We start from the raw sequence: 27,767 nt of genomic DNA, 5'->3' as shown, positions 1-27,767 counted from the left end.
GGTTTCCACCCACCCCACCTCTCCTTAGACTTCCAATTATGTGCAGACAAAAGGAAGATGCCATCAGAACCTGTCCATAAGTGTTGCTTAAAAGATGCCTGACTTGATCTTTTGAAGTAAAAAGCAGTGAAAATGTGACCCAAGGAATACTGCTGTGTAAAACCTGGAAAAGCGCCCTCAAAGTATTGCATCCCAGACTCCCAGTTCTGAAGCTGATTCCATAACAGTCACAGCTATCATCCACTTCTTTTGAAGGCAGCATGGTATGTTGATGATGGACCACGGGGCATTGGGAGTTTGACAGAACTGAGTCTGATTGTGGAATCTACCATTTACTTGACATGTGAATTTAAACAAGTCACTTAACCTCTTGAGTTTCAATTCCTTCATCTGTAAAATGGGCATAACACAATATCAATGTAAGACTGTAATGAGAACTAATGATACACTTCTTCACAAGGCACCTCGCACCACTAAAATAATAAATAAATGTTAGCCATTGTTAGTACATTATTGTATAATTAATTTTTGTCACTTTGAAACTCTATTCTATTTCAACCTCACAAACTTAATTCTTAACCACATTAGAAATACAGCAACAGTCTCCCAACCAGAGCATCAGGAGAAACAAGCTAAGTTCTGTTATACTTGACAAAATTCTGTAATATTCTGTCCTTATCTGAAAGTGAAGTCATCAGACTTAAGATTCTTTAAAGTCATTTTAAAAACCATGATAATGACTTCTCCTTCTAACCATGAAAGTTTAATTGGAAGAGAACTTCCTTTTCCCATTCAATTAGAAAACTGAGCAAGTATTTTCAGTCATTGGGACAACAGACAGTAAAGGACCGTGATTCCTGTTGAAAGGGAAATGAATAGAGTACATGTCTAACAGTAGGCCTGGCTATCATCTTCTAGTTCTCAGAGCAAGGAGGGAAACAAAGTTGAGCATGGCAGTGTCACTGAGTTGAGGAGACAGAGAACACAGTTCAGGGAGGAGGAGGGAGACAGAATGTTCAGGGCAGAGTATCAGAGAGAAGAGAGCTAAGGTATAGAGAAAACTCCAAAAATCTGCACAAAGAATGCTACAGGTCTTTCTCGTAATAATAATTTGTGCACGTATAGGCTGAGACTCCATGAGGCTGAGCAAAGAGAACAGGGCGACATTGGAGCTCTAACCAATCACAGTAGAGAGACCTTGCTGAACACTAAAGACAATCAGTAGAGATCTCAGAAAGGTTACATCTAAGAACTGGAGCTAAATTAAGCCTTAGAATACAGGTTACTCTAGATCCGAACTAATGAACGAAGCACCAAACTGTAAAACATAATGAAAAGTCTCAATTTAATGAAGCTAGCTTTCAACTTAAGAAACCAGAAAAAGATGAACAAATTAAACCAAAATATGGCTATGATAGAGCCCAAAGGAAGAATAAATGAAATGGAAAAAAGAAAAATAACAGAAAAAACAAACAAACAAAACAGAACACTAGTTCCTGAAAAGGTCAACGATATCGTTAAACCTCCAGCCAGACTGATCAAGATAAAAGAGAGAGAAAGATAAGAATTAATACTGAGGACAAAGAGAGAGGACATCACTGAAGATTTTAGATACAAGGATAATAAATGTTATAAACAACTTCATGCCAATAAATTCACCAACTTAGAAAAAATGAACAATTTCTAGGAAAGACACAGACTACCAAACTCATTTAAGAAGGAATAAACTGAATAGTCCTATACTACATTAAAAACAGAACTTTTAATTAAAAATCATTGCTCAAAGAAAACTTCAGACCCAAATGGCTTCAACAATGAATTCTACCAAATAATCAAGAAACAGTAGCAATCTTATACAAACCATTTTCAAAAAACTAAAAAGGAAAGAACATTTTCCAACTCATTCCATGAGATCAGCATTCTCTCAGTACCAAAACTAGATAAAGGTATTACATGAAAAGAAAACTACAGATAAACATCCAATTTCCAGTAATAAAGGTTGGTTTACCACTCTAAAATAAATCTGTAAATATAACTTGCCATGTTAATAAACTAAAAATAAAAATATACATGATTATCTCGATAAATGCACAAAAGAATTTGACAAAATTCAACATCTATTCTTCATTAAAACTCTCAGCAAACTCAGAATAGTGGGGAACTTCTTCAACCTAAAAAAGGTTATGCACAAAAAACATAGCACTAACTAATGGTAAGTGGTAATCATAATTAATGGTAAAAGATTCAAATGTTTTCCAAGATCAGGAATAAGATAGTATCTGCTCTCATCATGTTGAGTTAACATTATACTGGAGTTTATAGTTAATATAATAAGGCAAGAAAACCAAACAAGAGGAATCTAGATTGGAAAGGAAGAAAAAATGCTGATTGTATTGAAGACGACATAACTGACACAATTGTTCATATAGAAAATCAGATGGAATCTATAAAAAAACCACTAGAACTACTAAGTTTAGCAAGACCGTAGAATACGAGATTGATATATGAAAATCAATTGTACAACAAAAAAATTACAAATTAAAACTAAAAAATACCATTTGTAATAGCATCATATTTATGAAATATATAGAGATAAATCTCACAAAATACGTGAAAAACATTTACATTAAAAACTATAAGATGCTGCTGAGAGATGTTTGAAAAACACAAATAAAAGAGAGATACTGGGTCATGGGTTGGAAGACTCAATATTGTTAATATGTCAGTGACTTAATCTGTTTGGGTTTCGATAACAAACTACCACATACTGTGTAGTTTATAAACAACAGAAATTGATTTCTCACAGTTTTGGAGGCTGAGCTGTCAAGGCTCAAGGCACCAGCATGGTCACGCTCTGGTGAGAACCCTTTACCTTGTTCACAGTCAGTGCCTTCTAACTGTGTCCTCACATGGTGAAAGGATACTAGGGAGCTCTATGTTGTCTCTTTTATAAAAGCAATGATCCCATTCATGAGGGCTCCAACCTTGTAACTGAATCACCTTCCAAAGGCCTCACCTCCTAATACCATCACACGGGACATTAAGATTTTAACATATGAATGGTGGGGGGACATGAACATAGCAGTCAGTTCACCTCAAATTATTCTATAAACAGGCTGTACTCTGCACAGTACTGTGTTAACCGGAAAATGTGCATATTAGAACCAGGCAAGGTGAGGCCTTGGTTCCAATATGCACATGATTCAGTTAACATGGTACCATGCAAAGGTAAGGACAACCTGTATTCAATATAATGCCAATCAAAATCCCAGGAGGCTTTTTTAAAATAGAAATTAACAAACTAATTTCAAAATTCATCTGGAAATGCAAAGAACCTAGAAAAGCATAAACAGTTTTGATAAAGTCAAACAAAGGTACTGTTACTGATCTCAAGACTTATTATAAAGCTATAGCAATCAAGACAGTAAGGTATTGCCCTAAAGATAGACCAATAGGTCAACAGAACAGAATACAGAGTTTTGAAACAGAACCATACTTACACATACAACCAACTTTTAACAAAGTTACAAAGGGAATTCAATGGAGAAAAGATAGTCTTTTCAATAAGTAGTGCGGCAATAATTGTGCATCTATATGCAAAAAGAAAAAGAACTTGTATCATAAACAAATAATTACTCAAAATGGATCATAGACCTAAATGTAAAACCCCAAAATATTACCTTCTAAAAAAAAGAGGGAAAATCTTTCTGACTGACCCTGGTTTAGGCAAAGATTTCTTAGAAACAGCACCAAAACTATGATCCATGAAAGAATAAATTGACAACTTGGACTTCATCAAAATTAATGACTTCTCATCTTCAAAAGATACTCTTAAGAAAAAGAAAAGTTGCTGACTGGGTAAAAATATTTGCATATCATATCTTATAAAGGACTTACATCCAAAATATATAAAGGATTCCCACAACTTAACAATAAGAAAACAACTAAATATAAAATAGCCAAAGGTTTGAACAGACATCTCAACAAAGATATATGGATATCAAATAAGCACACGAAACAATGTTCAACATTGTTAGTCATTAAGGAAATACAAATTAGTAACACAAGGGGATATCAATACTTCTTAGTAGATTGACTAAAATTAAAAAGCCTGATCATACCAAGTGCTGTCAAGGATATAGAGGAATTAGAACTCATATACTGCTAGTGGAAATATGAACTACTGATATTTGCTACAGCAGCCTATCCAAAGTGTATGATTCCATTTATAGAAGATTCTAGAACATGTAAACTAACTTATAGTGACAAAAAGCAAATCAGTGGATGCCTGGAAAATGGCTGGGTTTGGAGGGGATGCAGGGAAAGGTATGAAGATGGGGTTACAAATGGCCATGAGGAAACTTTTGGTCCTAACACACCTATTCATTATCTTAATTGCAGTGATGGTTTAGCAGGTTTACACATATGCCAAAGCTTACGAAACTGTACACTTCAAATATGTGCAGTTTATTAGATAACAATTATATCAAAATAAAACTGTCAAAGAAAGACAATTGACTCTCTAGGTAAAAATAGTAACAATATATGTAGGGTTGATAACACATATAGAAGCAAAAGATAAAAAAATAATAGTGCAAGGGATGGGAGGAGGCCACATGGAGATACGGTGTTGTAAGGAACTTATATTACATGTGCAGCGGTAAAATGTTACTTGAATGCAAACTGCAATAAATTAAAGATGTACATTTTAAACCTGAGAACAACCACATTTAAAAAAAAAAGAACTACAGCTAAGAAGCAATTAGTGAAAATAAACTAGCACATTAAAAAATAGTCAACAAATTTTAAGGTGGCAGGAAACAAGGGGGGAAAAGAACAAAAAAACAGATGGGAGGAATAGAAGATGGATAAAATTATGACAGAATCAAACCCAGACACACAAATAATTACATTATATGTTAAGTGGCCTAACTACTTCAAGTAGAAAACAGAAACTATCTTTTAATTGAAAAATAGTCTCAATAAATTTAGAAAAACTGAAGTAACATACAGTATAATTTCTGACCACAATGGAATTGAAATACACAGTAATAATAAAAAGATATCTGGAAGAGCCACAATTATTTGGAAATTCAAAATCACTGCAAAATAATCCACAGGACAAAGGAGGTATTACAAAGGAAGTTAGAAAATATTTTCACTTTAATATAAAACAACTTGTGAAATGCAGTTAAAACAATTTTTAAACAGAACTTTATATCTTTAAATGCTTACATGACAACAGATTAAAAAACCTGAAATCAATTATTTAAGTTTACATTTTAAGACAAGAGAAAAGTAGCAAATTAAATCCAAAGTAAATAGGGAAAGAAAACAGTTAATGACCTGGAAAATGAACAAAAAACTAAAGTCAACGATACCAAAAGTTAGTTCTTTGTAAAGATCAATAAAAATAATAAGCCCCTAGCTAAACAGACCAAGGAAAAAGAAAGAAAATACAAATTATCAATACTGGGAAGGAAAGAGGAGACATCACTACAGATGTGTCAGACAGAAAACTTTTAAGAGATACTATAATCAAGATACATCAATAAATCCAATAAATGAAATGAAACTAACAAAGTCCTGAAAATACTCAAATTACCAAAACGGACACTACAAAAACCTGAATAGCTGTGTATCTATTACAGAAATTGAATACATAATTTAAAATCTCTCTACCAAAAAAAAAAAACAACAACAAACCCAAACAAACAAAAAACAAAAAAACCCCAAGCCCAGATGGCCTCATTGGTGAATTCTACCACACACTAAGAAAAAGTAAAACCAATTCAACACAAACTTTTTAAGAAAATAGAAGAGAAAGGAACTCAGTGTATGAGATCAGTATAACTTGATTCTACTGATAACAAAGCCAGTAAAAACTTTAAAGAGGAAACTAGAAAGCAATACCCTTCATAATCATTGATGCAAAAATCCTTTTAAAATGTTAGTATATTGACTCCATCAATATATAAAAAGTCTAATATACCATGACCAAGTGGGGTTTATTGTAGGAATAAAAGATTGTTTTAACATTCAAAAATCAATGTAACTAACAGAATAAAGAACCATATAAAAATCTCAATACACGAAAAAAGCATTTTAAGAAATCCAACACTTGTCCATGTAAAAATTTCAATAAATTATGTAAAGAAAAATTTCTGAACCTAATAAAGGGCATTTATGAAAAGTCTACAGCTAATACCACACTTAATGATGAGAGACTGAATGGTTTTCCCCAAGATCAATTAACTGAATGTTCTAGCCAAGGAATTAAGGTAAGAAAAAGAAACAAAAAGCATACAGAATAAAAAGAAATTTTAACAGTGTTTTTATTTGCAGGTGACACAATATGCAAATAGAAAATCTTAAGGAATCTTTCAAAAGCTACTAGAATAAGTGAATTTGGCAAGACATTGACTATAAGATCAATATACAGGAATCAATTGTATTTCTGTAAACTACCAACAATTCTAAATAAAAACTTTAAAGTAATACCACTTACCAGAGCAAAAATAATCAGATCCTAAAAATGATTTTAATGAAATGTGCATAAGATGTTTATTCTTAAAACTACAAAATATTTGCTGAGAGAAAGTAAAGAAGACCTATATATGGTAAAATATACTATGTTCATGATTGGAAGACTCAATACTTTTAAGATTTCCATTCTCCTCAAATTAATATGCAGATTCAAAATAACACCGATTCAAATTCTACGCTTTTTTTTTTTTGCAGAAATTGACAAACTTATTTATTTTTTGTGGAAGTGTAAAGGACCTAGAATAGCTTCAACAATTTTGAAAGTAATTGTGAGATTTAAGCTACTAGATTTTAATACTTAATGAAGAGTAATCTAGATAGTGTGCATCTGATATAAAGATATACATTTAGATTAGAATAGAAAGTGCAGAAATAGCCAACACATTGTTTTTGATAAAGATGCCATTAGAGAAAGGGTAGTGTTTTAAACAAATGGTGCTGGCATAACTGGCTATATATGAATCTCAGCCCTTAGCTCATACCATACACAACTCATGTCAAAATGGATCATAATCCTAGAGTAATAGCTTAAACTACAATTCTAGAAGAAAATATGGAGAAAAATCTTCACAAATTTGATGCAGCTGAAATTTTAAGACACAAACTATGAACTATTAATAAAAAAGATAAACTGGACATAATCAAAATTAAAATTTCTGCTCTTCAAAAGATTCCATTAAGCATATAAAATGGAAAGCCACACATGATATATTTAAAGTGACGAAAGTGAAAAATTTACAATCAAGAATACTCTATCCAGCAAGACTCTCATTCAGATTTGATGGAGAAATCAAAAGCTTCACAGATAAACAAAAGCTAAAAGAATTCAGCACCACCAAACCAGCTTTATAACAAGTGTTAAAGGAACTTCTCTAGTCATCAAACCATAAGAAAAGAGACCAAAAAGAAGAAAGAGGAAAAAAAAAAAAAAAGACCTACAAAAGATTGCTTTAGCAGTTTGGAGTCTTTTACGGTTCCATACAAATTTTGGAATTGTTTGTCTAGTTCTGTGATGAATGTTGTGAGTATTTTGACATGGGTTGCACTGGATCTGTAGATTACTTTGGGTAGTATGGCCATTTTGATGTTGAATTCTTCCAATCCAAGAGCACAAGATATCTTTTCATTTCTTTGTATCACCTTCAATTTCCTTCGTCAATACTTTAGTTTTCAGAGTATAGGTAACCTCCTCGGTTAAGTTTATTTCTAGATATTTTGTTGTTTTTGATGCAATGGAAATGTTTATGCTTGTTATAAAATTCTGGGTTTTAAAGTGAAAAAAAAAGTGAATGAAGGGTCACAAATGGAAAAATATCCTTCTTTCTTATAGGTGAGTTGTATTCCAATACCTATATATGCTGCATCTTCTTCATCCACTCATTTATTGATGTGCACTTAGGATGCCTCCATATCTTGGCAATTATAAATAATGTTGCCGTTAATAGCAGGGTGTATGTATCTTTTTGAATCAATTCTTATTTTGTGGTTGGCTTTATTCCTTTGGTATGTATGTAACTTTTGGTAATTCCTTTTGGTAACTATGTAACTTTAAAAAGCAAAAGCTCTAAACGTTCTTAGAAACAATGAACAGTACATACATATAAATTAAAAATATGTGCAGTATATTGTGTATATGTATTTACATGCAATATATTGTCTACATGCAAATTGTAACAGTTCTACCTAATAAAACTGAAAAATGAAAAAAATTTAAAAATTAAAAAATAAAACGGAAAGCCACAAATTGCAAGAAAATATTTGACATATATATATATTTGACAAAGGAAGCATATTCAGAATATATAAAAACTTCTACAACCAATACAAAAAAGACACACACTTCAATTTAAAAAAATAAACATACACATACACACACACACACACAAGATCTAAAAAGGTACTTCAACGAAGAAGATATATGATAGCCAATAAGCACATTTTGTCATCAAATAAATGCAAATTAAAACAAGAAATACCATGATATACTTACTAGAATGGCACAAATTGAAAAGGATGACAAATACAAATATTGGTAAGGATGTACAGCGACTGGAACTCTCATGTATTATTGGTAGTAATGTAAAATGGAATAATCAGTGTGAAAAATAGTTTGGCAGTTCTAAATAACTCAGCAATTGCACTCCTAGATATTTATGCAATAAAAATGAAAATATATGTCCACTCAAAGATTTGTACACAAACATTCAAAGCCCCAAACTGGAAATAATCTATATTTCTATCAATAAGAAAATGGATTTAAAAAACAGTGGTATATCCATGCAATGGACTATTACTCAGCAATAAAAAAGAACTACTGATATAACACACATGGAGATGAATCTCTAAACCATTATGCTAAATTTAAAAAGCTATACAAAATATATAATTTCATTTGCATGAAATTCCAGAACACAAAACTACACTAATGATTATAACATAAAGTAGATCAGTTTGGGGCAGGGAGAGGACAGAATGGCCACAAAGGAACATAATGGAACTTTTTGGGATAATGAAAATGTTCTTTAATTATAGTGCTGGTTACACAGAAGTGTATATTGGATAAAATTAACTGAACTGTAAACTAAAAATAATTGAATTATATTGTATGTTAAATTACACCTCAGTGAAATTAATTTTTAAATGTACATATCTAATTTTGAAAAAAAATGACAGATTGCATTTTCTTAAAATAGCCAACAGCAATGTTTCTGATACTATATGCTCTTCTAGAACCATGACACTCCCCATCAAGACACAGTGTATTTCCTGTTCTCCTGAGTCTAGGTCATTAAAGACGATATGACTTCAACCCAGTTCTCTGTCTCTTTCAACATTCACCCTTCAAACTCAGCTGCCATGCTGTGAGAAAGGCTCTCAACATAGAGAAGCCATGTGAAATGTGGCCAAGAGTCCCAACTAAGGTTTCTTAGTCAACAGCCAGCATCAACTGTCAGACATGTGAGGGTGTGAGCATGAAGATTTCCAGTCTCTAGTCCTCAAATCTTCCAAGATCATACCCCAGAAACCATGGAACATATAAACTCTATTCCTGCAGTGCCCTCTCCAAGTTGATAATCCCCAGAATTTGTGAACATAATAAATGTTGTTTTATGTAACTGCGGTAACTTGTTATGTAGCCCTAGTACCTACCATGAGGTAAAGCAAAATGTTCTGATCAAAACTGTCTATTACGTGCACCCCAATGTTCATAGCAGCACTATTTATAACAACCATGATGTGGAAGCAACCTAAATATCCATCAACAGATGAATGGATAAAGAAGATGTGTGTGTGTGTGTGTGTGTGCACGCACACACACACACACACACACACACACACACACACACACACACTCTGGAATACTACTCAGTCATGAAAAAAGAAATAAAGCCATTTGCAGCAATATGGATGGGCCTAGAGATGATCATATTAAGTAAGTCAGGGAAAAACAAATATCATATGATATCACTTACATGTAGAATCTTAAAAAGTGATATAAATGAACTTATTTACAAACTAGAAATAGACTCACAGACATAGAAAACAAACTATGGTTACCAAAGGGGAAAAGGAGTTGGGGGAGGGATAAATTAGGAGTTTGGGATTAACATATACACACTATTATATGTAAAATAGATAAACAACAAGGACCTAATGCGTAGCACAGGGAACTATATATATATATTCTCTCTATATATATATTCTTGTAATAATCTATAATGGAAAAGATTCTGAAAAAAGAACATATATATATATATATGCATATCTACTTGAATCACTTTGCTGTACACCTGAAACTAACACAACATTGTAAATTGACTATACTTCAATTAAAAACTATTAGCTCTAAATGCAAATGTATTCTTGATTTTGTTGCTTTGTGCTAGAGTGGCATCACTGATGATGTGCCATATTGTACTTTCCATTTCTTGAGATATTACTCTTTTTGTAAACATTTGTTGAGCATTTACTATGTATAAAAATTCAAGCTTGCCTAAAAATCAAGTCACTTTCACAAGGTCAAATTTGAACCCTAGTCTTCCTTGTTCTTACTCATGGCACTACAGTTCCTGTTGCAGTGGTCACCACCGCTACTGCTACTGGTAACTAGACTAACCAACTAGAATATTTTTGTTGTACCTTTGATATCTTTCTTCCTCATCCAGCTCTATGGTCATTTTTTTTACCATCACTTTTAGCTCTCTTGGTGCCTTTACCCATCACGTTTGCTGTGTGTAATACTTCCCACTCTGGTGCAATCCACCTATACAGTTCTCATCTTCTAAATTGTAGGCTAATTAGCATTACTGAGGGACTATCAGCATGTTGATAAGTACTGCTACAAACTTCTTGCATCCAGCCCCAGCTGGACCCCTGAGGCAGCCAGGCAATTTCTCCTGATATCTCACTTCTATCCTCTGAAGTGCAGTTACAAACTCTCTTATCTCTCTATTGTCTATCACCACTGCTACTCTCAGCAGGTGGCTCTGCTTCCTATTTCACTTAGAAAATCAGGCCACCAGCTGAGGGACTCAATGTCCTCTGCTTCCGCCTTCGGCCTAAAGACCCAGCTCTATTTGTACCCTGCTTTCCTTTTGTCTCAGCGGAAGAGGGACCCACCTCTCATCTATGCTTTAGATCCATCCCGCACCTGCTGCCTATCAAAGACCTTACTCCAACAGTATGTCTCTTTCCTTTCTATGAGCTCATTGGCCTCCAGGATAAAAAAGATGCTTAAATTCCTCCCTTCTTAAACTCCACTCCTATTCCACATGCCCCTCCATCTACCACTCTCTTCTTCCCAGTCTATCCTCTTGAAAATTATTCCATAGTACTTCCCCCACTTCCTCACTACTCATTCCTTCCTCAGCCTACTACAATCTGGCTTCTATCCCCATCACAACATTGAAACTGCTGTGGTCAAGGTTCCCACCGATTTCCTTGTTGCCAAATTCCATGGATATTGCAGTTATTCTCTCATTTGGCCTCTTTATAGCATTTGAAACCACGGAAAATCTCTCTCAGCTTCTGTGACAACATTCTCTGTGATGGATAATTCTACTTCTCTCTCCCCCTCCTGGTTCCTCTTTCTTGACCCATCCTTTCTTTAAAGGTAAGTGTTCCTCAGGATTCTAATCTTGACTGTGTTTTATTTTCACTGGGATCCTTCGATGTTTTGTCTTTAAGCAATCATATGTATTTCCATGATTTCATCTCTTACCTACATTATGATGCTCAAATCTTTTCTCTTTTGCTCTGACATTGGTCCTAAGTTTTAGAGTAAAATATTTAACTGCCTACTGATCGTCAACATTTACATTTCAAAGGTTCCTTGGACTCAACATGTTCAAAACTCATTTACTCTCCCTGACCCACCTACCATTTGACAAGGTCTCTGTTTGAATAAAGTAAATAGTACTGCTATCCAACTGGTCACATGAGCCAAAAATGTGGGCATTTCCTAGAATTTTATTTGAACTTAAGCCCAATACCACCAAGTTTTACTGACTGAATCTCCTTAATAATTCTTCTTTTAGCCCCTCTTCTCCATCCAGGACTACTGTCAAAGCTTTAATTCAGGCACCTCTCTCTTGTGTGGACCACTGCAACTTCCTAGCTGGTTCTCCCTCCTTACCTGGTCTCCTCCACAATACTACCTCACTGGTCTTCTTAAAATACAAACCTGACTGTGTGACTCTCCTACTTAGAACACACCAATGACTCCCCAGTGCCTAGAGAATACAATTCAAACTTCTTATCATTGCTCACAAGGCATTCATAACCTAACTGGTGTATCTCTCACCCACCCCCACTTCAACTTCAAGAAAACCAAACTACTTGCACTTTCCTGAACATGCCTTGCTAATAATTCACTGCTCCACATCTCCGCACATACTTACTTTCAATGCCCTATACCCAACAAGTCCATTTGCGAATTCCTCATCTTGTCACAACAGTACTTGTCAGTTTCCCCTCTGTACTACAACAGGGAATGCTTACATTTTGGTATCTATTTCACTGTGTATTAGTTTACTATTGTAGCTGTAAGAAATTACTTCAAACTTTGTGGCTTAAAAGAACACGAAGTTGTTCTCTTACAGTTTTGGAAGTCAGAAGTCTGCAGTGAGTCTTACAGGGCCAAAATCAAGGTGTTAGCAGGGGTGGTTCCTTCTCATGACTCCAGGGGAGAATCAGGTCCTTGCCTCTTCAAGCTTCTAGAGGCTGCTGATGTTCCTTGGCTCATGGCCACATCACCCCAATCTCTGCTTCTTTTCTCACACTGCCTTTTCCTATAGGCAAATCTCCCTCTGCCACCCTCTTGTAAATACCCTTGAGATTACATTGAACTCACCTGTTTAATCCAAGATAATCTTCCCATCCCAAGATCCTTAACTTAATCACACCTGTAAGATCCCTTTCTGAACATCAAGTAACACATTCACAAGTTCTGGATCAGGATATGGACATCTTTTGGCTGTGGGGAGCATTATTCAACCTTCCAGACCATTGTAACAATAATCATTTTATATGCATATCTCCCTGACTACACTGTGACTTTCTTTAGGGTAGGCTTGCTTTTGATTTCTCAGTATCTGACATATAGTAAGAGATTAATAAAGGTCTGTTAAATAAATTTAACAAAGCATTCATGTTGGGAAATAAGGGTTGAAATAAGATGGGCCTGGTAATGCGGATCTGGATATCAAACACCAGAAAATCAAATATCAACATTTTAAATCAATCCTAAGGCAAAAGGGCAAGAGGAAGAACCATTATTAATTATATAACCCAAAGATTGGGGGAAATGATGAAAGTAGTAATTACAGAAGGTAAAAAATGGCACTAGAGAGCAGAATAAATTAGATGGGTGGAGACTGGAGAGTACCTAATAAGAAGATTCTTGTAGTAGATGTGCAATGAGAAGATTAAGGCACTGATAAGTAGGAATGGAAAAGAGAGAAAAGTATATTTATGCTATTAAAAATAAGATCAAGTAGTCCTAATGAGACAATTAGTGGCACTACTCCACAACGTGTCTGTTAGCATTTATATGATGCACAGTACTGAAGACATCCATCTGATCACACCTCTATCCTCTTCCTGTACTTTAAACCTCATTTTCAGAAAAACATTCTGGCTTTAACATACAGAATAATAATGCTTTCACCAAAACTCACTTGGACATTCAATATTATTCTACACAACCTATTTAGGTAACACATGTGAAACTCTAATATCACAGGAACAAATACTCAACGTGGACTAATCCAATACTCTAAATCAAGTCATGGGCCTATTTTATTTAAATGGATGTTTTTTTCAGGTAGAATTTGATTTTTAAAATTTAATTTTGCTGAAGTGATGAAAGTCAATACTAAAAATTCTACTTTGAAATAACCCATAATATTGAGTTACTAATCATTTCAGGGGAATAAGGAATAGGAGAAAAAGCAAATCAAAATAAAGCACTGCCAAGTATTACAAACAGGGTTGCTTGATACAATAGCTCATTACTGTCATACACACCATCCCCATGCCAGTTATCAATCCACTGTCTCTCAGCTCCAAATCCACCCTTCATTGCCCGCTCTGCACTATTGGAGCTGAACTCCTTTCCAGCTGGCACAAAATTAAATTTTGTCAGTAAAGGGCACTGGAGGGATGCTGAAGGAGAAAGAGGTCTGTCCCCCTGGTTCCAGTGTATCTTTCTGGTCAGGCTCCTGCAGTGTGTACAGTTTATCTGCAGTGCCCAGTGGCCAGCGGCAGGCAGCAGCTTTCCATGGACAGGCGGCTTTGCAGCAGAATGCTGCTGGTGGGGCACGCTCGCCGAGCCCAGCTTCCCCCTGGAATTCTCCAAGCCGCTCTGCAGCAGAGCCTCCCCCTGCACCCTCTCTGTCAGCTTCCTGAGAGTTCAAAGGTGAGGCATCTCCTCACCTAAGGATGGCTTCCCCTGGACTTCAGAGGGCAGATTTCCAAGTCCCATCAGCATGGTGTCTCAGTGAACTTCTTTGTATCAGCTGAGCCATGGCTACGCCCTCTCCTATAACGTTTGGATTTCAGCCGAGCGGGGAGGGAGGCCAGCCATCTTGGAGTGTTCTATTTTAGCACTTGGGTTTGTGGCTGTTCCCTGTGTGCTTTTCCTGTAATTTTCAGAGTTCTCTAATTCTGATTAGCCAATTCCCCACTATTCCAATCTCCTGGTAATAATTCTTTATATTAAATTTTGCCTGTTCAAATTACTATTTGGTTTCTGTCTCCTGACAGGACCCTGACTGATACACTACCCCCACCCAGGATAAACTATTCTGACTGGGCTCTAAGAGGACTTTAATGTGACCAGATTATCTAAAGTGCTAAAATATTCACTCTAGATATCCAAGAAATTCTTTGTCTGGAACAAATGACTGTCTGGAATTATGGAAACTAAACTGGTCACATACAGAATCAAAGGAAACAGAGACATTAGTTTTAGAATCAAACATTCAAAAACATATTATAAAATCAACAATAGCAAGTATGTGTCATTTCATGAATTTTTTAGTTAATCAATCTATACCTGCCTATTCTGATAAAATCAAACTAGCTCTGCACTTAGCTCTAAAGATTTTCCTACATGAGAATTTTGTGACATGTTCCAGGACTCCTGAGCATTCTGGTGCCACTACAACATTGGATGACAGATTATCTGTTTTTCCACATTGTTTTACAGACCTAAACTCTTACTAAAACTGAAAAGTGCTTTACAGTTCAAAAGGTAATCACTACCTGTTTCTTTATAATATTATTCCAAGAAGAGTGCCAAAACTGTATTATGAAAAAGCAGATTGCTTAAAATAATGTCCCTAACTTTTGATTACCAAAATTATTAAAATTCAGTTTTAATAAACAGTGCCAGACTAGATTTTAAATAGTCTCTAATTGTAGAACACAATATGTTCTTATTTTAGTGTCGTATTCACAGTGACAAATTATTCACTGCTGTCATATGTATCTTGAATTGATACTTGAGGACATCCGATCCTATGGTAGAATTTTAATACTGCTTTAGAATGGAGTAGCACCAGCTACTACAACCTCACTTGAACATTAAAGCAACAAAGTTTTCACTTTAAAAATTATCTGGTGTGGCAGATAAAAGATGGCTAGAAATTTCTCATCATCTCCCCCATTCAGAGGTGGGATCTACGTCTCCTCCCTTTCAATCCAGGTGGGCTCCATGAGTTCTCAGACCAGTAAAATATAGTGGAAATGAAACTGTGCCAGCTTCCCTGTGAGCCTGACGGAGCATTTGCTGTAACATATTACCCAGGTCCGTGTCACCACACCACTCTGGCCCCTGGTTGAGATTAGTTTTAAAACATCAGATTTTGTGGATGGCTAGCCTAACAGTTGTCAAATTTCACTTAAAAGAAGACATAAGTATCACTTTACTGTAATTTTATCCCTTTAATTATTCTTGGCTTAATTTGAATAATTACTAGTCAATAGGATCTCCTGATAAATTTCCAATATTTTTAATGTACACTGGTAAAACTGTTACTAATTCCTCTTTGGTAAAATCCTAACAGTACTTTAAGGCAAAAAAAGTTTTTAAAAGGTATTAATAATGCATTTGTTTTGATTATCTTAAGAGAAAACTCTAACAGAAAGTAGCCACCATGAAAAATTTAAATGGGAGAGGGAAACACACTTGATGACCTCAGTTAATAATCTTGAGAGGACTCTTAAGAAAAAAATAAACCTGGAAATACCCTCAAACTAAATCTAAGTGATAAAAATATATACACACTAGAGAAAAGAGGGGTTCCAACTGATGAACTAGCCAGATGTAGTGAATACACAGTAAGCAGGCACGTAAAAGGGCCCATTCTCCCCAAAACCAGCAGTCCATAATAAACACCCCAGACTAATGAGTGAAAACCCTATTTTATCAGCCAACCTAGGGGCAGAGAGTTTGTAAAAACAAAAACAGAAACAAAAAACAAAAAAAAAAACAAAAAAACAAAAAAAACAAAAAAACAAAAAAACACCTCCATGAGCATGTTTGACTTTATTTTGAAAAATTTGGAAATTTGTTTTATCTGACAGTATGAGAAGAAAAAATCCGTATCTTGTCAGGGCCTAGAAAAAACTACTTTACTGTAGTTTTATTTAAAAAAAAGAGGAAGATGAAATAAGTAAAGTAAACCAACAGAAATTGTAGAGATAAGACTGAGGTGGGTGAGAATGAATCTAGAATGAACCCCACTGGAGGACAGGAAAATTCTGGCCCACCTACAATGTGCTAAGCAAGAGCTGAGGTGCTTCACAGCCTTCATCATTTTCAACCTTTAAACCAGCTCTCTGAGGACATTATTATCCTCACTTGACACCTAGGAAAGCTGAGGTTTATAGAACTTAAGGTCACATCACACAGAACAGATTTGGAATGTCTGACTCCACCTCTTCCCATCATTTCCTACAATGGATCTGAAGAAAAGTTGTGAAACTTTTAGCTAAACCCACTTACTATTTAACAACTTCAAATTATCCTTGGATTTAATAAGAACTCAACAGGATAGCAGTGTTCTTAGTCTTATGCAAGACACTGCTGTTTTCAAACAACATGAGGGGAAGTGATGATATTAAAAAGACAAAGGTTAGTTTCCAAAGGTTAGTTAAAAAAATAACAGTGGACAAACAGATAAGGTTAGGACATAAGAAAAACATGGTAACATTTTCATTCATATATTAGAACTGCTAAAAAGGTACACATTGTAGATAGACTGGCAAAGGTTTTCAGAAAACCTGTTGACTCTGCACTAAAAAATGAGTAATTTGGAAATCATTCCCACAGAGTAGGCTTAAAATTTTCTGCCCGTTATTTCGGAAGAGTAAACAAACTAGATAAACTCCACCCTGTTGCTGGGAAGGAAACATAAGCCAGCCAAAATAAAAGCACATACTACAGACAATGCAAGGCCAACTGAAACAGACTAGTGGAATTCTTTCCGAAGCATTTCAGAAATGGCACTTCTGTCGAAACTTTAGATTCACTTAGAACCAAATGCCTTTTGTCATTATTTCCTAAGTATCCAGTAAAGACAACAAAACAAGATTCATCTGTGTCCTGACTTGCTCTCCAGAAGATGAGGATCTTCTGTCTGGATAACCAGATTTAACAGTATCTATGTTTTATTCCTACCTATACCCACCTTGGTACTTAGCATTCTGCATAAAATAGGTATCTATAATGAGCCTTTCTCTCCCCTCAAGACTGAATGGATGCTTCTGTGAACTAACAAACCAAACTCCCACGAGGCAAAATACAAATATCTTAATAGTCTAGACAGATCTTTATCTCTGACCCCATAAGCTGACAAAATAACATGGCTCCACTCTCTTACCCTTAGAACAATGTATACCTATTCCTTATACATATACCATAAGGGAATAGCTTGATGAATTTTCAGTGAATTCACCCATGTAACCATTACCCAGATAGAGAAATAGAACATGACCAGCAGTCAAAAGCCCCTATCATTCTGATTTCAAACATCATAGATTAGTTACACTGTCTTTCTACTGTAAATAAATGGAATCACAGGGTAGGTAGTCTTCCATGCCTGGCTTCCTTCACTCATCATTTTGCTTATGAAATTCACCTATGTTTTATGTGTAACAAAGCTTCGTCCATTCTCCTTGCTTTGTAGTACTCCACTGTATGAATACAATACAATTTATCTACACCATTCTACTGCTGCTGGACATTTGGGTTACTTCTAATTTAGGTCTACTATAATTCTGCTAAAAACATTCTTGTACATGTTTTTTGGTGAACATACCTTAAGACATTTCTGATGAGTATATACCTAGGAGTGGAAATGCTAGATCATAAGCTATGTATGTCACCTATTTTATATTCCTCAACAATTTACCAGAGTGGTTGAACTAATTTATGCTCCTATTAGCAGGAAGAGTTCTGGTGGTTCTACATCTTCATGAACATTGGAATTGTCTGTCATTTTCATTTTGTAGCCATTTTGTTGGGAATGGAGTGGTATCACACTATGTTTTTAATATGCATGTCTCTGATGACTAATGAAGCTGGATACCACTTACTGATCATTTGGATAAATTTTCTTCCCTGTAATATTTTCCAAGTCATTTATCCACTCCTTAGACTTCCTGATCGGTCTCTGGGATCTCTGCAGAATTTACTTTGAGGACACCTAGACTTGATTTCTCATAGGAGAAGGGTCACCACCCACTACCAGAACTAACTATATGACCTCATTAGCAAACTGCCGAGCAAGCATACACAGCAAAGCAGTCTGAATATGCTAGAGTGCTAAACTAGGCAAAAGGGGATAGATAAACACAATATTAGAATCACGTGTTTTCATAGCCCAACTTTGGAGTCCTGACCATGAAAGTCTAAGACAGCCTATTTACCATTTACAGATGTAACCTGCCAAAAAGCAGAAACTTACCTTTCTTAATCAACTATCAAACTGTTCCTTTACTGCATCATCCCTAGAATCCTCAGCAAATTCACAAAACTTATGTGATATTCCTTCATTAACTCAATAAATATTTATTAAATACTTACTTGGTGCCAGACACAGTTCTAGATAGTCAGAGCAAAGTTGTGAAGAAAACAAAAAATCTCTGCCTCCCAAGAATATATACAATGGAGAAAAGACAGTGTCTTCACCAAGTGGTACTGGGAAACAGGACAGCCACATGTAAATCAATGAAGTTAGAACACTCCCTCACACTATATATAAAAATAAACTCAAAATAGCTTTAAGACTTAAATATAAGACAAGGCACTATAAAACTCCTAGAAGAAAACATAGGCAAAACATTTTCTGACATAAATCTTAGCCATGTTCTCTTAGGGCAGTCTACCCAGGCAACAGAAATAAGAGCAAAAATAAACAAATGGGACCTAATTAAACTTAGAAGCTTTTGCACAGCAAAGGAAACCATAAGCAAAGCAAAACAACAACCTAAGGAATGGGAGAAAATATCTGCAAATGATGCAACTGACACAGGCTTAATTTCCAGAATATATAAACAGCTCATACAATTAAATAACAAAAAACAACCCAATCCAAAAATGGGCAGAAGACCTAAACAAGCAATTCTCCAATGAAAACATACAAATGGCCAATGGGCACATGAAAAAATGCTCAATATCACTAATTATCAGAGAATGCAAATCAAAACTACATTGAGGTATCACCTCACACCAGTCACAATGGCCATCATTAAAAAGTCCACAGATGATAAATGCTGGAGAGGGTGTGGAGAAAAGGGAACCCTCCTACACTGTTGGTAGGAATGCAATGCACCCCCAATTAAAAGAATTAAATGCAATGCACTCCAAATTAAAAGAACAAGAGAAATCCCCTGAAGGAACGATCAATGAAATAGACTTTGATAGTCTGATCATGATTTCAAAATAGGAGTGATGAAAGTACTGAAGGAACTAAAAGAGACTGTGAATAGAGACAGAGAATATGTCAAAAAGGAAACTGACACCATAAAGAGTAGCCAATTATAACTGGAAAGCTCATTTGCTGAGATAAGAGCTGAGCTAAAGGCTGTAAAAAGTAGGCTAAATAATGCAGAGGAACAAGTAAGTGACTTAGAAGACAGGACAACAGAAGTCACCCAATCAGAACAGCTGAGAGATAAACAAATAAAAACCAATGAAAACAATATAAGGGACCATTGGGATAATATAAAGCATGCCAAATTATGCATAATAGGGGTCCCAGAAGGAGAAGAAAGAGCAAAGGGGATTGAAAGGAATTTGAAGAAATCATGACTGAAAACTTCCCAAACCTAAAGAAGGAATCAGATATCCAAGTACAGGAAGAACAGAGGGTCCCAAACAAGAGGAACCCAAACAGACCCAGAGCAAGACATATTATAATCAGAGCGGCCAGGGTTAAGGATAAAGAAATGATTCTAAAGGCAGCAAGAGAAAAACAAAGAGTTAGTTACAAAAGGACCCCCATAAGGCTTTCAGCTGATTTCTTTACACAAACACTGCAGGCCAGAAGGGAGTGGCAAGATATATTTAAAGTCCTGAATGAGAAAAAAGTGCAACCCAGGATACTTTATCCACAAGGCTATCCTTTAAAATAGAAGGAAAGATAAAGAACTTCACATACAAGTAAAAACTAAAAGAATTTAGTCACACTAAATCTATGCTAAAATAAATATTGAAAGGTCTACTCTAAATAGAAAATAAGCAGAATGCTACAGAAAGGAAAAAACCATAATTAGAAAGGCGGTAACTACAATGAATTACATCAGAATAAACATGAAATTGTAAAAAAGGACATCTAAATCATTTAGGGTGGGAGAGGGGAGCAAGAAACTATAGTTTTTTTCCTACTCTTTGTTTTGTTTTGTTTTTGGTAGGATAGATTTGAGCCTATATTACTATCTGTTTAAAGCAAACAGATATAGTAATGGGTTAATATATGTACAAAACAGGGTAACTACAAGCCAAAAGCTTACAATAGAGTCACAAAAACTAAAAAGAAACCAAGATAATACAAAGGAAAATTATCAAACCACAAAAAGAAAAAGAAAGGAACAAAGAGGAAACACCAAATCAACTGCAAAACTAAGTTCAAAATGGCAATTAACACATATCTATTAATAATCACCATAAATGTCAATGGACTAAATGCTCCAATCAAAAGACATAGAGTGGCAGATTGGATAAGAAAACAAGAACCTACAATATGCTGCACACAAGAGACCCACTTTCGGGAGAATGACACACATAGATTGAGAGTGAGAGGATGGAAAAAGATATTTCATGAAAATGTAAATGACAAGAAAGCAGGAGAAGCAATACTGATTTCAGACAAAATAGACTTTTAAAACAAAGGCAACAAAGAAAGATAAAGAAGGACATTATATAATGATTAAAGGAGCAATACAAGATGAAGATACTTGTTAATATATATGCACCCAATATAGGAGCACCTAAATACATAAAGCAAATACTAACATATATAAAGGGAGAAACTGATGGGAATACAGTCATAGTAGGAGACTTTAACACCCCATTCACAATACTGAACAGATCTTCCAGACAGAAAATTAATAAGGCAAGCAACAGAAAAACTAAATCATACAATAGAACAATTAGACTTGGTTGATATTGTCAGAACATTACAACCCCTCAAATAGAATATACATTCTTTTCAAGTACACATGGGACATTTTCTAGGATAGATCATGTACTTGGGCACAAAAGAAGCCTCAACAAATTTGAGAAGATAGAAATTATTTCAAGCACCTTTCCTAACCACAATGCCATGAAACTAAATATGAACTACAGAAAAACAAATGAGAAAAAGATGACAACATGGAGATTAAACAACATGCTACTAAAAAACCAATGGGTCAATGATGAAATCAAAGAAGAAATTAAAAATACTTTGAGACAAACAACAATGAAAACACAACCACATTAAAATCTATGGGATGCAGCAAGAGGAGTCCTAAGAAGTCAGTTCACAGCAATACAGGCCTTCTTAAAAAAAAGAACATTCTCAAATAAACAATCTAAGCTACCAGCTAAGAGGATTAGAAAAAGAACAGCAAACTAAACCAGAAGTCAGCAGAAGGAAGGAAATAATAAAGATCAGGGAAGAAATAAATAAAACAGAGATTAAAAAAAATAGAAAAAAAATCAATCAAGCCAAGAGCTGCTTTTTGAAAGAGTAAACAAAATTGACAAACCTCTGGCCAAGCTCACCAAGAAGAGAAAAGAGAGAGCACAAATTAAAAAAATAAGAAAGGAAAATGGAGAAATTACAACCAATACCACAGAAATACAAAATACCATATGAGAATACTATGAACAAGTATATGGAAATGAAATGGATAACCTAGAAGAAATGGACAAGTTTCTGGAAACATACAGTCCACCAAGACTGAATCAAGAAGAAACCGACCACTTGAACAAATGGATCACTATAAATGAAATTGAATTAGCAATAAAAAACCTCCCTATAAACAAAAGTCCAGGACCAGATGGTTTCACTGGGGAATTCTACCAAACATACAAAGAACTCATATTGGTTCTTCTCAAACTCTTCCAGAAGATTGAAAAGGAGGGAGTACTCCCAAACTCATTCTATGAAGCCACCATCATCCTGATACCAAAATCAGGCAAAGACACTACCAAAGAAGAAAATTACAGACCAATATCACTGATGAACATAGATGCAAAAATCCTCAACAAAATATTACCAAACAGAATCCAACAGCAAATAAAAGTAATCATATACCATGATCAAGTTGGGTTCATCCCAGGAACACAAGGATGGTTCAACACATGCAAATCATCAATGTGATACACCACATCCACAAAAGAAAGGAGAAAAACCATATGATCATCTCAATAGATACAGAAAAAGCATTCGATAAAATTCAACATCCATTTATGATAAAAACCCTCACCAAAGTGGGTATTGAGGGAACATATATCAACATAATAAAAACTATATATGACAAACCTACAGCCAGCATAGTATTCAACGGTGAAAAACTGAAAACCTTCCCACTGAAATCTGGGACAAGACGAGGTTGTTCACTCTCAACACTTCTATTCAACATAGTCTTGGAAGTCCTAGCCACAGCAATCAAGCAAGAAAAAGAAATAAAAGGGATCCAAATTGGAAAAGAAGAGGTAAAACTGTCACTAAATGCTGATGACATGATACTATATATAGAAAACCCTAAAACCTCCACACACAAAAATGCTGGAACTAAGAAAAGAATTCAGCAAGGTAGCAGGATACAAGATTAATGTACAAAAATCAGTTGCATTTCTTTACACTAACGATGAAGCAACAGGAAAAGAAAATAAAGAAACAATCCCTTTTAAATTAGCACCCAAAGTAATAAAACACCTAGGAATAAATCTAACCAAGGAGGTGAAAGACTTACACATGGGGAACTACAAAACTGATTAAGGAAATTAAAGAAGACCTAAGCATAAGACAAGACACAATAAATCTCCTAGAAGAAAACATAGGCAAAATATTATCTCACATACATCTCAGAAATGTTCTCCTAGGGCAGTCTACCCAAGCAATAGAAATAAAAACAAGAATAAACAAATGGGACCTAATTAAACTTATAAGCTTTTGTACAGAAAAGAAAACTCTAAGCAAAACGATGACCTACAGAATGGGAGAAAATATTTGCAAAAGATGAGACTGACAAGGGCTTGATTTCCATAATATATAAACAGCTCATATGACTTAATAAGAAAAAAAACAAACAACCCGATCCAAAAATGGGCAGAAGACCTAAACAAGCAATTCTCCAAGGAAGGCATATGAATGACCAATAGGCGCATGAAAAAATGCTCAATATCACTAATTATCAGAGAAATGCAAATCTAAACTACAATGAGGTATCACCTCACACCAGTCAGAATGGCCACCATTCAAAAGTCCACAAATGACAAATGCTGGAGAGGGTGTGGAGAAAAGGGAACCTTCCTACACTGTTCGTGGGAATGCCGTTTGGTGCAGCCATTGTGGAAAACAGTATGGACATTCCTCAAAAGACTGAAAACAGACTTACCAAATGATCCAGCAATTCTACTCCTGGGCATATATCCAGAGGGAACCTTAATTCAAAAAGACACCTGCACCCCAATGTTCATAGAAGCACTATTAACAATAGCCAAGACATGGAAACAAACTAAATGTCCACCGACAGGTGACTGGCTAAAGAAGTGGTATATTTCTACAATGGAATACTACTCAGCCATAAAAACTGATAAAATAATGCCATTTGCAGCAACATGGATGGCCCTGGAGAATGTCATTCTAAGTGAAGTAAGCCAGAAAGAGAAAGAAAAATACCATATGAGATCACTCATATGTGGAATCTAAAAAAAAAAAAAAGACAAATGAACATAAGTATAAAACAGAAACAGACTCATAGACATAGAATACAAACTTGTGGTTGCCAGGGGTGAGAGAGGTGGGAAGGGACAGACTGGGAGTTCAAGATTTGTAGATACTGACTGGTATATATAAAACAGATAAACATATACTGTATAGCACAGGGAAATATATTCAGTATCTTGTGGTGTCCTACAGTGAAAAAGAATATGAAAATGAATATATGTATATCCATGTATGACAGAAGCATGGTGCTGTACACCAGAAATTGACACAACACTGTAAACTGACTATACCTCAATAAAAAAGGGGGGGATTTGGGGGGAGTGAAGATGAAATTTTGATTCTGTTTCTTAATCATTTTGATTGTCATTGTGCTAAAGAAGATAGGAAAACTACATTCTGGTGCCATAAATATTAAAGACCAATTGTACATTTTCGCTTGAACTCTGATCAAAACCAGATAAAGCCAGATAAAATCATGTGTAATATCCAGATTTCAACTGGCTATCATTTAATATCTATGGCTAGTGGCCCTACCATATAGAATGAATGGAATGACCTAGCCTTGTCTTTAAAACAGGACTTGAAGACATTTATATATCCAAAGAAATGTGAAAGCAACAAACGAGTGAACTTCAATTTCCCATATATTATATTAGGTAAAGACAAGACTTAACCTCAGAGACATGGACTACATGCCAATTCCGTCTTTTTTAACTTTGGTATTTGACTCCCTGATTAGGTGACAATATAAAGAGATTCAGCCTGGCAGTCTGGGTCTATAGCTCCAGATTCCTTGCTAAAGAAATCTGTCAATAAACAACCTCAGCCAATGGAGAAAGTAACTGACTTTCTCCCTAAAAAATGTGTTTAGCCTGTAGATTCAGAATTAGGTATAATGATAAACAAAATCAACATAATATAGATATATTGAGTAATTGATTTATACTCGTGATTTTAAACTGGAATCTTACTAAATTCATCAACAGTATCAAAACACTTAAGAGAATTAAGGATTCAACCCATCTATATGTTTAAAGAACTAGGTTTATACAAAACCACCTCAGAACTCAGAAAGGTGTTCGTTCTTAGTAGACAACTGAAGTACAGAAAATCAAATATGGCATATTAAACTTAAATGCAGTTTAAAAGTTTTAGGAAACATAAAACCTGCTTACAAGTAAATTTTAAATTCTGTTAAATTTATAAAATAATTTGCATTCAAAAGTAGTAATAGTCAATTCCAGAATATAAAACCATAAGATATAAAATCTCTAAATCTAACCATAAGAATGTAAAGATTAAAGCACTAAAAAAAAATCAGTTATTGATTCTTCATGAGTAACAACTTCTAAGAATCTTCTATAATCAGTATATGGATAATAATAATTTAAAGGATTTCAAAAGAGTATTTAAAAGTAATGATCCTGGAAAAAAGATCTGCAGGAATAGATTAACTTGGAGCTCACAGTATGTGGGCTTTCAAAGTAAGATAACTAGACAAAAATAAATAGGATACTCTGTCTTGGCTTTCCAATTTTAAGTATAAACTGCATTGCTCTTGGGATTAAGAAGGGAAGGACTAAAGAAGGATACGTCTTTTACTGAACTGTGAAAAAGTCTTAAGTTAGAAGACAGGCTAATTAGAAAAATTAATATAGTAATAGTGCCATCTGAAGTATGAGCATATGTGAATCATGGCTACATGAAACGATAGCTTTAAAAACAGCAAAAAAATTTAAAAATGTTTATATACTATTTATAAATATTTAAACAATTAAATATGATTATCCATATCAACGTCTTTAACAAAACAAAAGTTTAAGTACTTCAAGTCCTAGCAGTTTCAAATTTTCGCATATACACCATAATGACTTAAGCCAAACTTGACATATGACTCTTTTAGTTTTATTAGATCAGAATCCTAAGGGTACTAAGTTATAGACCTGAAGGGAATTCACCTTAGTTTCTTGTGACTCTGCAGTGATTATATCTGTGCCAATAATTCCCCTCTCACCTTCCCCATCCCATGTTCCATAGTATATGACTAAAAGTTAGACACTAAAAAGTATATGTTCAGATTTTACTTTCTTCCTAGTCAAAAAACATATGCCTATAGCAATCCTAGATGACTTCCTAAGTCTGTTAATCACTATAGCTATCTTTTAAATACTATGTTCTAGAATTCTGACAAACTGGAATTGAATTAAACTGTCTCCACCCACTTCCCACTATATTACACCCTCCACTTCCCCACCCCCAGATGAAGGTTAGGTTGGTAGATGGATTGAAGATGAAATAAAGCCAGACATCAAATAACTTACTTGAAATCCATCTCTTACCTTCTGTACTTAACCCTGGACTTGATGTGAACTTGGCTACGTCAACAATTTTTACAGCAAATTGTTGCCCAGTTTCTCTGTTGATACATCGTCGTACAACACTGAAGGGACCCCTAAAAAATAAAAAAAGGGCAAGTTTAATTTGTTGATTTTCTTAAGTTCCTAAAGCCACAGTTTTCAAAGTCGAATTTAATATATGTTTTCAACATATTTTTCTAAACTTCATAAGGCAACTGATTTAAAGTTACTGAACCAAAAAAAAAGAAACAAATTTGCATTTAAAAAACACATTTAAAAATTTGAAATCATATTCTTATGTTCAAGGCAAATAATCTTTGTAATTTTCTCTCTATATTATCAGTATCTTAAACAAAATATGAAATTGATCACAGTGGTAGTGTATATAACTTTTACCTTTTGAACCAAAAAAAAAAAATCATTCTCTCACCTTACCTACCACTTATCTAATCTTCACTAACAAGTCCTACTGAGTTTATCTCAAATATCTCTTAATCCTGTTCATTTCTCTCCATGTCTCATACCCTAGTCTAAGCTACTATCAGCTTCCACCAAGACCACTGAAAATTTGTTTCTCCCATTCATTCTTGCAGTGATGTTTTAAAAATGAAAATCTGATATTATGTTTCCACTTAAAATCCCATAGAGAGAAGGTATTTGCAACACATATTTAATCAAGAACCAAAATATATAAATAATTCTTAAATAAAATAAGAAAATACACTCCAAGTAAGTCTGGGCAGAAGACTTGAATAGGCACTTCACAAAGAGAAAGCTCTGCATGGTTTGGTTTCCAACAACCTTTCCAGTCTCACTTCAAATCACACTGAAATCCTTCATCCTCCTCAAACTTCAAACTAAAATCCCTTCTAAATTGCCATAGGAAAGGAAGTAATTTCTACTAGCAGAATCACTG

The 27,767-nt window shown here is 34.8% G+C and overlaps 1 protein-coding gene across 15 annotated transcripts in view; it reads right to left on the bottom strand.

The window, feature by feature from the left end:
* The window catches only part of CASK (calcium/calmodulin dependent serine protein kinase), a 314,683-nt gene that overhangs the window by 225,955 nt on the left and 60,961 nt on the right, over nt 1–27,767 (bottom strand). For 8 of the 15 annotated variants that reach the window (XM_064483256.1, XM_064483257.1, XM_064483260.1 and 5 more), the window contains exon 2: nt 26,834–26,946. The exons of 1 other annotated variant lie outside the window; for it this stretch is intronic. In XM_064483256.1, coding sequence (XP_064339326.1) covers nt 26,834–26,946 — 113 coding nt within the window. Of the gene's footprint in view, nt 1–26,815; nt 26,947–27,767 lie in introns of all 15 variants that reach the window. 6 more of the 15 variants (XM_064483255.1, XM_064483254.1, XM_064483258.1 and 3 more) reach the window with 1 other exon arrangement.

The sequence above is a fragment of the Camelus dromedarius genome, chromosome X (assembly GCF_036321535.1).
Source record: "Camelus dromedarius isolate mCamDro1 chromosome X, mCamDro1.pat, whole genome shotgun sequence".
In the NCBI taxonomy this organism is placed as follows: Eukaryota; Metazoa; Chordata; class Mammalia; order Artiodactyla; family Camelidae; genus Camelus; species Camelus dromedarius.
Note: the sequence above shows the minus strand (reverse complement) of the source record. Positions and strands in the feature narration are given on the sequence as shown.